We start from the raw sequence: 10,432 nt of genomic DNA on the forward strand, positions 1-10,432 counted from the left end.
CACTAATGATAACAATGTGGAGAACAATGGTGAATTGATCCTTCCCCGCGAACCCTCATCGTGACTGCAACGGCACCACAACTCGACCTTGCTTGTATGTTCCGTTTTCCTACCGCGTGGCTGCTTCATGAGCTTGATTAGATAGTTTTGGTGCGCTGAGTTGAGTTGTATGTAAGTTCTCTGTTATTTGGGTTACTAATTCTTCTATGCTTTGTTAGGCTCATCGTATTAGCATAAGCTTACTTGCTCGAGTAAAAAGAAGGTATACAATTATTTGTTCATCGCATAATGTTAGACTCTCCATTTACAAATATTTTAACATGGATTGCATACAAACCGAAATGAGTGAACAAAACAAACACAATAAAACCGATAGTCCATTACGGTGCACAGGCTCAGATGGAGCCCGGGAACAGTAACATGATTTAAAATAGTAAAAAAATTAAAAAAAATCGAATTCTTTTTACAAGCAAGATGTGCATGTGTGTGATGTTCGTGCAAAATTTCATGAAGTTTGAACATTCAAAGAGCGCGCGGTAAAAAAAGACAAAATCATACTTGAACAATGTGCATTTATGAACAAACAATGTGCTGTTTTCAAACAGTTTGTCTAATTCACATCTAGATGTTTTTTAAGGATGTCGCATCTAAGCTCGCACAAATATATAATGCAGCAACAAAAAACAAAAACAAAAACTAGAAAAAAAAAACCACAAAAAGTGAATATCCTAGACAGACCCGTTTTCAAATGTTTCTCACATAACTAGAATTTGTCTTTCTTTTGCCGCGAGCTTCTAGCTTGTCCAAACTTCATGAAATTTTGCATAACTTTCACGCATTTGAGCATATTGCATCATAATAAATTTGATTTTTATTTTATTTTTATGGCTTTACTGTTCATGCCCGGGCTCGTCTGAGCCCGGACACGAAAACGCCGCACTCCAATAAAACGTGATATATACATCCCATTTACAGAAAAGGTTAGAACATCTTATATTACTTTCTCAGTTCCAAACTACTTGGTGTGGTTGTAGTGTTTTCAATTCAGTTCAAATTTAAACTAAAACCATGACAAGTGTTTTGCAACGGAGGGAGTATTTGTAATCGAAGGGAGTACTTGTCTCAGCGTTGGTGCTAGAAAATTCTCAACTGCGAGCACTTGAAAAACAGAGCAAGGCGAAATGCACACAACTAGGACTACTTTTTTGGTAAACTTTTCATTGACTTTGGGGCTCGATTGAACAAACGATAGAGGATCATGCCATGGACGGCCCAAGGATACAACAAACACCTCCTCTTGCTCTGGTCCAAACTAAAATGGAAGAGAACCACACTGATCTTGCTGCCCTTGGAAGGCTATCCATCCATTCTCCTGTCTAGTGTTCGGACCTACTGACGAGACCACCGTCGCCCCCTCCCGCTAAACCGGACGGTGTCAACTGGCCGTCTCCTGCTCTCCGCACCTCGTCTGCTCGCACCATGGAAACCAGAGCAGTGGCGCAGACCAAAACTACTAGTCTACTACCGACACCTGCACCTACGGATTCTCCTCCTGACACTACACCGGCGGCACTTCACAATGACCACGCCACCGGGATCGGCTGCTGCTGCACCATGTAGTGCTGCTGCTGCTGCGGCCACTGGGGCATCGGGAGCTGCTGCTCGGCCCTGTCCTGCTCCACCTCCATGGACGCGCCCTCGCCGTCCTCGGCCTCCATCATCTCCTCGGCCATGGACGCCGCCTGGGCGCGGGGCGGCGCCCAGGGGACCATGGCCAGGTTGGAGCTCTCGGCTCCGGCGAGCCCCTCGAACAGCGCGCGGCGGCTGCTCGCCTCCTGCAGCGTCGTGCCTGCTTAATCGGATCGACTTGCGGATTAGATTCTTTGATCCAAGCAGCCAAGAGGCATGAGGCCAAATTAATTACGAGCGTGACTCGAGGGAAGGGAGGAAGGCGCGGAGGCACGTACCGTTGAGCGCTTGGATCCACTCGGGGCTGACGCGGAGATGGCCGCCCGGCCGGAGCGGGCCGAGCAGCAGCCTGCGCTCGGCCTCGGCGGGCCGGTACAAGACGATCGCCCGCTCCTCGTTCGCCGGCAGCGGCGGCGCCGTCGCCATGTCCACCGGCACCACCGCCACGTCGCCGCACATCGGCGCCTCCTCCACCACCCCGAAGCCTGCCACAGGCAGCTGCGTTCCCGGTGGCGGTGGCGGCACGAACGCGCCGGGCACGACGGGCATCATGTCCGGGTCCTGCGCACACCAACGACCAAACACAAGAACCGGCACGCTTGATTAGCGCAAAAAATTCGAGAAGGGGAGAACGGGGAGACAGGGAGAGGGAGCCGCACTGGGTCACTAAGCACGTACCAGGCGGCGGATCTTGGTGGCGCGGGAGGCGACCGGGAACCCAGGGCCGACGTCGTCGTCCAGCCACAGCTCCGGCGCGTCCGCGCCCTTCCTCTTCAGCGCCGGCGCCGAGTCCACGTCCATCGATCGGCTGGCCCCGGTGCTGATCGAATCGAGAAGCTAATCACTCAATCCAGAGCAGGGCGAAGGGAGTGGATGTCGTGTGGGAGTTCTGTGGCGGCGGCGGCGGCGGCGAGTGTTAAGAAAGGGGGGAATGGAGATTTGGAGAAGGTTCGGGGGTTGGCGCTCGCGACGCCTCTAGAACGTCTCCTCTGTTCCTTCCCGTGCCTACGTGTGCGCACGGGATTGTTTCCGCGGGTGGCTCCCGCGCTGTTTGCCTAGATATTTTCCATTTCTCGCGCGCTCCTCGTGTCTGATGGCTACAGAAAGAAGTTCTTCGTCGCTCCATCTGCAAAAATGATGCTAGACCTAAAACCTGACAAATCACCTCGTAACCCGCCTTTGCACGTAAAGTCACGTAGGTGTAGCAAAGCCTGTTGGCCCGAACTACCAATGGTGTACTGAACTACTAGTGGTGTACTGCACTGCAGCTAGTGCAGTCTATAACGCACACACACAAGCACCGGAGTGGAGTACCGGAGGCTGATTGCCTTGTATTGATCAGAATGGAATGCTTACAACCGGAGGTACACAGGTCTTTTTATAGGCTGCCAAACCGACTATGCCACAACCGGCATTGATAGATATAGTGTATCTGGACTAGTACTACTAGTGTGAACAAGGAAGAAAATTCCTAACCGCACTGCCATGCATTAAGTGCATGTTATCCTTAAATTCTATCCTGACATTATCCTGACATCTTAGCTAGTAAGGCACGCAACTACTGCTGCTGCCGACCTGCCCATTACTACCTTGCTAAATAACAGCTACTGCTGCCGACATGCAACCATGCATGCATCTGTGTAAATGTTGCTGACCAAGATTGACCCAACATTCTCCCCCTCAACCTTGTCGAAGAAGCTTGGTGTTGATGGTCCCGACCTTGTCGCGCAGCTCCTGGAACCGGACACGACCAAGTGACTTGGTCAGGATGTCCGCCTTCTGCTCACCAGTCCTGATGAACCCCACTATCACCGTGCCTTTCTCGACTCAGTCACGTATGAAGTGATAGCGGAGATCGATGTGCTTGCTGCGGTCGTGAAGCACTGGATTCTTGCAGAGGGAAATCACCGACTTATTGTCGACGAAGATGAGCGCAGGGGCGGTGTCCTGATTCAGCATCTCGCCGAGAAGGCGAGCAAGCCAAATGCCTTGACAGGCCGCTGTAGCTGCCGCGATGTACTCCTTCTCGCACGAAGATACAGCGACAACCTTCTGCCTCATCGATTGCCAGCTGATGGGACTATTTCCGAGAAGGACTAGTATGCCCGAGGTGCTCTTTCGGGAGTCCATGTCACCAGCGTGGTCAGAGTCGCTGTACCCGACCAAGCTCTCGCCATCGCCACGACGGTACACGCATCCACGCGTGAGCGTACCCGCGATGTACCGGAGCAGGTGCTTGACGGCAGCAAGGTGATCGCTTGCCTGGGCTTCCATGGACCTACTCAGGTACCCGACAACGAACGTGATGTCCGGTCGGGTGTGCACGAGGTACCTGAGACTCTCGATGATGCTACGGTAGAGTGTAGCATCCACCGCCTTCTCGGAGCTCTCCTTGCTGAGCTTCAGCCGTGCCTCCATTGGAGCGTGCACGGCATGACAGTCCTTCATGCCTGCTCGCTCGAGCATCTTGGTGGCGTAGGCCGTCTGCGTGATCGTGATGCAACCACCCTCCTGGTTCACCTCTAGCCCGAGGTAGTACCGGAGCAGCCCGAGGTCGCTCATACTGAAGAGACGATGCATCTCTCCCTTGAAGCGTTGAACCTCTTCAGGCTCTGCCCCGGCGATGACCAGGTCGTCGATGTAGATGCCGACGATGAGCAGCGTGTTCGCGGTGCCACGCGAGTACACACCGTGCTCAGAAGCGCTGCGTGAGAACCCAAGGGATGCGAGGCTTGCATCGAGCTTGGTGTTCCACGCCCTTGGGGCTTGCCGGACCATACAGGGCCTTGTGTAGTCGATACACGCCCTGCTCATGGCCCTTTGCAACGAACCTGGGTGGCTGGGTGACATACACCTCCTCGTTAAGGTCGCCGTTGAGAAACGCCGACTTGACATCCATGTGGTGTACCTCCCACCCGCGGTGAGCGGCCACGGCAAGGATGAGTAGCACCGACTCCAGCCTTGCCACCGGAGCAAAGACTTCCTCGAAGTCCACCCCCTCATGCTGCACGTAGCCCTTTGCGACGAGGCGCGCCTTGTGCTTGACAATGGCGCAGTGCTCGTCCTTCTTCACCTTGAACACCCACTTGAGCCCGATGGCTCGGTGCCCAGCAGGCAGTGTGGTGAGTGTCCAAGTGGCGTTGTCATTGATCGACGCCAGCTCATCTAGCATCGCGTGGCGCCAGCACTCCTCTTGCTCGGCCTCCGCGAACGTGGTCGGCTCCTCGCCAGCCATCAGATGCAGGACCTCGTCATCATCTGCGTCCTCATCCTCGGGCTGTTGCGGTGTTGCCGCAGCCTCGCCGAGGAGATCCCCCATGCGCCGAAACCTGTGGGGGGCGCCAACCTGTCATCGGCGTCGAACAGCTCCGACCTCGCCGTTGGCGGGGTTGCGAACTGCCTCCTGGGACCCATCTTGCTTGACGTTATGGTGTCCGACGACACCATACCCGGGGACGGTGTTCTCGGGGTTGTTGTTCCCGGATCCACACCTCCCGAGCTTCCAGGAGTGGCACTTCCCGGGGTTTTGCTTCCCGGGGTCGTAGAGTACATCGGGTACTCCACGGTAAAGGAGCTGCTTGCCAGGGCCTCCCCCGACGCCTCCCAAGTCCATCGCGCGTCTTCGTCGAAGATGACGTCGCGAGAGACATGCACACGCTTTGAGATGAGGTCATACATCTTGTACGCCTTAGAGCCCGTCTCGTAGCCCATGAACACCATTGGGGTGCTCCTGTCGTCGAGCTTCTTCAGCTGTGGGCGTGCCATCTTGACATGCCCGACACAGCCAAAGGTGCGGAGGAAGCGTACATCGGGCTTCCATCCGTACCACGCCTCATAAGGCGTCTTGCCATTGACGCTCCTTGTGAAGGAGCGGTTGAGGATGAAGACGTCCGTGAGCACGGCCTCCCCCCAATACGTGCTCGGCACCTGCTTTGCCTTGAGCATGCAGCGTGCCATCCCGAGCACCGTCTGGTTCCTCCGCTCGACGACGCCATTTTGCTACGGCGAGTAAGGGGCTGTGAGGTGACGTTGCATCCCTTTCTCGTCGCAGTGCTTGTAGAACGTGGCCGACGTGAACTCGCTGCCACGGTCCGTGCGCAGCACGCGCAACTTGTGGCCGCACTCGACCTCTGCTGCCGCTTGCTGCTTGACAATGGATTGCTCCGCCTTGTCCTTGGAGGCGAGGAGCAGCACCCACATGAACCTGCTATAGTCGTCGACAAGCAGCAGGATGTAGCGACGCCCTCCTGGCGTTGCCGGGGTGATTGGGCCACAGAGGTCCGCGTGAACCAACTCCAGGGGTTTCTGCGCCCGATAGCGTGCCTTCTCGGGAAACGGCAAACGCCGTTGCTTCCCCGCAAGACATGCATCACACAGCTCATCAGCGTGCTCGATGTGAGGTAGCCCACGAACGAGGTTGCCTCGTGCCATCTTTCGCAACCCGTCGAAGTGCTGGTGTCCTAGCCGGGAATGCCAACGCCACGTGTCGGGTACATGGCCCACGGCAAGGCACACAGGATGCACGGGTCGAAATAAGAATTTGTAGAGGTGGTTCGGCGAGCGGGTTACCTCGATGAGCAGCCTCTTCTGCTAGTCGCGCACGGTGAGAACACCGCGCCAGATGCCGATGTCAAACCAGCCCTCGTCGAGCTGTCCGACACTCACGATGCTGCTCGTGAGCGCCGGGATGAAGTAGATGTCCGTGAACGCCCTGTGATCACCCCCTTTGTCGGCGAAGACGATGGTCCCGCGCCCGTGGATCTCCACCACGGATCCGTTTGTGAACCGCACCTTCCCGGTGATTGAGCGATCCAGCTCCGCGAATGCGTCGATCGAACCAGTCATGTGGTTCGTGGCGCCGGTGTCGAGGAACCAACCCTCACTTTGCTTGCCGCCTGCAAGCATGGGTGTGGTCACGGCTCTCTCCTCGTTGAGGAAGACGTAGCCGCACACACATGCCGTTGTCAGGGAGCCATCTCCCGTCAACACGATGGACCCCGAACACTTTGTTGTCGGGGCGTGGCTGACCTGAGACTCCGTGCGCTCCTGCACGGAGTCGATGGTCGCCAGCATCATGGTCGGAGCATGGTCCGCCATATGCGTCGTTGCCGCGCCAACCTGCGCTATCTCATCGGGTCCCGAATTCGGGGACGCCGTCGTCGGGGTGTGGCTCCCCCACACCTGAGCCTTCATCGCCTCCCAGTCGACAAGCCCCGAAAACGTCGTTGTCGAGGTGTGGCCTGTCACTGGAGTGATGGTTCCCATGGACGGGCTCCGTGCCTCCTCCACGGAATGGGTGGTTGTCGGAGTCGTGGTCGCGAGAGGCGCTGTGCTCTCCTGCACGGGCTCGACTCTTGCCAGCATCATTGTCGGCCAGCCGTCCATGTCAGCCTGGACGAGGTTTGTCATTGCCGCGGATGCCTCGTCGGCTTTCCTCCTGTGGCAATCCCGGATCCAGTGACCTGGCATGTCGCAGTAGCGGCACTTGCCACCGTTGCCAGCGCCTCGCCCTGCCCGGCTTGGCTTGCGACTGCGGTTGCCGCCGCCGCTCTGGGTGCGACCTCCGCCTCTGCCATGACCTCTGCTTCCCGTGGGGGCGCCTCCCCCACTACCGGAAGAGCCATCGCGGCCGCGCTGCTGAAGCTGCGCGTCCCACTGCTCCCTAGTGAGCAGTAGTTCGCCGCCAGCACGGTTGTCGGCTTCATCGCCGCGCTCCTCGACGACCTTCAGCCGCCCTACCAGCTCCTCGATCATCATGGTGGAGAGATCCACCAAACTCTCGATGGACCAGGCCAGTTGCTTGTACTGCCTGGGGACGACACGGAGGAACTTGAGAATCACCATCTTGTTACCGATGTGATCTTCGAGCGTTGCGAGCTCGTTGACGAGACCTTGCAGCCGCAAGGCAAAGTCGTCGACTTGTTCACCGACCTTGAACCGGATCTCCTCATACTGGAGGCACAAGGTCTGGGCCTTCAACTCCCGTACGCGCTCCACGCCGATGCGCAGAGTCTTGATGGTCTCCCATGCTTCCTTGGCCGTCTCCTTGGCGCCAAGAGTGAGCACCATCTCCTCTGGGACGGAGCGCAAGATCGCGTCCATCTTGCCAGCCGATCCTCCTCGTACTCGACACCACAGGTTTCCATGGCTTTCCACATATGCCGCGCTTCCATGATGACTTTCATCATGACCGACCAACTGGGGTAGTTGGTCCGCGTGAGGAGAGGGAAGGAGGTGCTGGACATGCCCATGTCTCGCACGGAGCGTGGCGCACCCAGCTCACCTCCCGGCCTGCCTCGCAGCGCGAGCGCGTCCGCCGCACGGGTGTCCTCAGCCGAGCTTTGCTCGGCGGTCTTGGAACCGTCATCGGCGACGCCTCCTTTCGGCATATGCTTCGGCATAACCTGAGGCTCTGATGCCAATTGTTGGCCCGAACTACCAGTGGTGTACTGAACTACTAGTGGTGTACTGATATACAGAAAAGCACTGCAGCTAGTGTAGTCTATAATGCACACACACAAGCACCGGAGTGGAGTACCGGAGGCTGATTGTCTTGTATTGATCAGAATGGAATGCTTACAACCGGAGGTACACATGTCCTTTTATAGGCTGCCAAACCGACTATGCCACAACCGGCATTGATAGATACAGTGTATCCGGACTAGTACTACTAGTGTGAACAAGGAAGAAAATTCCTAGCCGCACTGCCATGCATTAAGTGCATGTTATCCTTAAATTCTATCCTGACATTACCCTGACATCTTAGCTAGTAAGGCACGCAACTACTGCTGCTGCCGACCTGCCCATTACTACCTTGCTAAATAACAACTACTGCTGCTGACATGCAACCATGCATGCATCTGTGTAAATGCTGTTGACCAAGGTTGACCCAACAAAGCCGCTCCATCTGTGCTTTGGGTTTCAACGAGCAATGCTACATCCACCTAATACGTAAGTTTATGGGATGATCTGACATGGAAGTGTTTGATCGGATTTATACCTGGGCATACCTCAGGCCAGGTTGTCTGTTTGGTATTCGACTCGGATATTCGGCATCCCTTCATCAAGGGTATAGGAGTAGCGACAGGTGTTGTCCTTTGTAAGGTCTTTGTGAATAATTAATAAAGTGGTTGCATGCATCTTCCAGATGCAGGGGCCGGGGATGTGTCCTCCTTTTCAAAAAAAAACAAAAAAACTCAGGCCGGGCTGGGCTTCGGGCCGGGCCAAAAAAGCCCCGTGCTAAAAACCCAGGCCCGAGCCCGGCCCAGCCCGACCATCGGGCGACTAAATCAGGCATGAGCCCGAAAAAGCCCGACATGGGCCGACCGGGCCCGGCCCGGCAACGGCTAAACTCTTGTTTTGTGCAAGTCCGAGCCCAGCCCGATCTGCCTATCGGGTCCGATTTCCAGGCCCGAGCCCGACCTGAGATTTTCGGGCCGGGTCGGGTCGGGCCGTCCGGGTCGGGCTACCCATGGCTAGGTATAATCAGATTAAAGGAGAGGGTGAGGCCCACTCCACCTGATCTGACGTGGGAGTGTTTGATCGGATGAAAGGAGAGGGTGAAGCCCACTCCACCTGAAAATCAGAAGGATGTTTAGATTAGTTGAATCGTAACAAGTACGAAGGTTTACGATTTTCGGGTTCCAACACCCGAACCGGATAGCGTTTTAAAAAAGGAAACGAATAGCGTTGCATCGTTGTTGTTTCATACGGCGCCCCTGTACGGAACATCATATTTCAAGATCATGGAATTACAATCCTTAGCGCCGAGTTTAGAAAATAGGGGGTGAATTGGTTAAGCCAGCACACAGTGTTATCCTTAGAACTATCATAGTTTGCTAAGCCGTGTGCAACCCTATTCTGGTCATGGAAAACTTTTACCAGAATAAAACACTCTATTATTCAAAGCATTTAATCTCCGCCATGAGGTGACCATATGCCGAGAGACCCATTTGCAAGCATCGAAAGAGCAACCACATAATCTGATTGAAGCTGAACTGGGAGATTTGGCCGTTGGATAGTAAGACTCACTCGCTCCATAATCACATGTAATTCTGCTTCAAGGGCCTCATTGAATGAAAAATATGCCGGTATGCAACAAATAAAACGACTCCCTTTTCATCTTGCAATATCATTCCCGAGCCCGCCGAACCGTCCACAGCACAAAATGCCCATCAATGGATAGTGCCACCCACCCCATTAGCGGAGGATGCCATGGTAGCAACGATTCCACCTTCCATTAACCGCTCAATGAAAAGATAACAATGTACAATATTTAGTAAAGCCATCGAAGTGCCATAAAAAAGAACCAGAGCAGGAGACTAGGAAAGGGAGAGCGGGTCAAGTGCACTATCAGAAAACCCGCCAGAGATGAAGCGCCTATTACGAGACAAAAACCTGATACCACCACAACGAAAACCAGCGAAGTACTAGGAAACCTCTTGCAAAACACAAAAGCACGCTAGAGCAAACAACCACAGTCCAAACAACAGATCACCACAACGAATAAACCAAAATCTAGCGAAGCCACATCCAGGAACCAACACTCTCTTCAGGAACCAACTCTTCAGTGGCATCACATGATCTACAAGCACCGGCGACATTTAGTGTGCTAGCGAAGACGCCTCATTCAGGGGCTGCCTGGATCCCCGCCTTGATAGCAACTGCATCCTCTTGTTTTAACAAACCTATCGAATAAGACAAGAAAGAACACGCGATAAAGAACACGTGTATAACCAGGATA

At 54.7% G+C, this 10,432-nt stretch overlaps 1 protein-coding gene across 1 annotated transcript; it reads right to left on the reverse strand.

Annotated features, from left to right (window-relative positions):
* Nucleotides 1-1,132: 1,132 nt before the first annotated feature.
* LOC119310901 lies at nt 1,133-3,004 on the reverse strand. The gene is made up of 3 exons (XM_037586518.1): nt 2,368-3,004; nt 1,968-2,250; nt 1,133-1,849 (listed from the first exon to the last, which is right to left on the reverse strand). The coding sequence occupies exons 1-3, from the start codon at nt 2,488-2,490 to the stop codon at nt 1,575-1,577; spliced, it is 681 nt and encodes a 226-aa protein (XP_037442415.1). The 5' UTR covers nt 2,491-3,004; the 3' UTR covers nt 1,133-1,574.
* Between the last annotated feature and the right edge of the window lie 7,428 nt (nt 3,005-10,432).

The sequence above is a fragment of the Triticum dicoccoides genome, chromosome 5B (assembly GCF_002162155.2).
Source record: "Triticum dicoccoides isolate Atlit2015 ecotype Zavitan chromosome 5B, WEW_v2.0, whole genome shotgun sequence".
Taxonomy (NCBI): Eukaryota; Viridiplantae; Streptophyta; class Magnoliopsida; order Poales; family Poaceae; genus Triticum; species Triticum dicoccoides.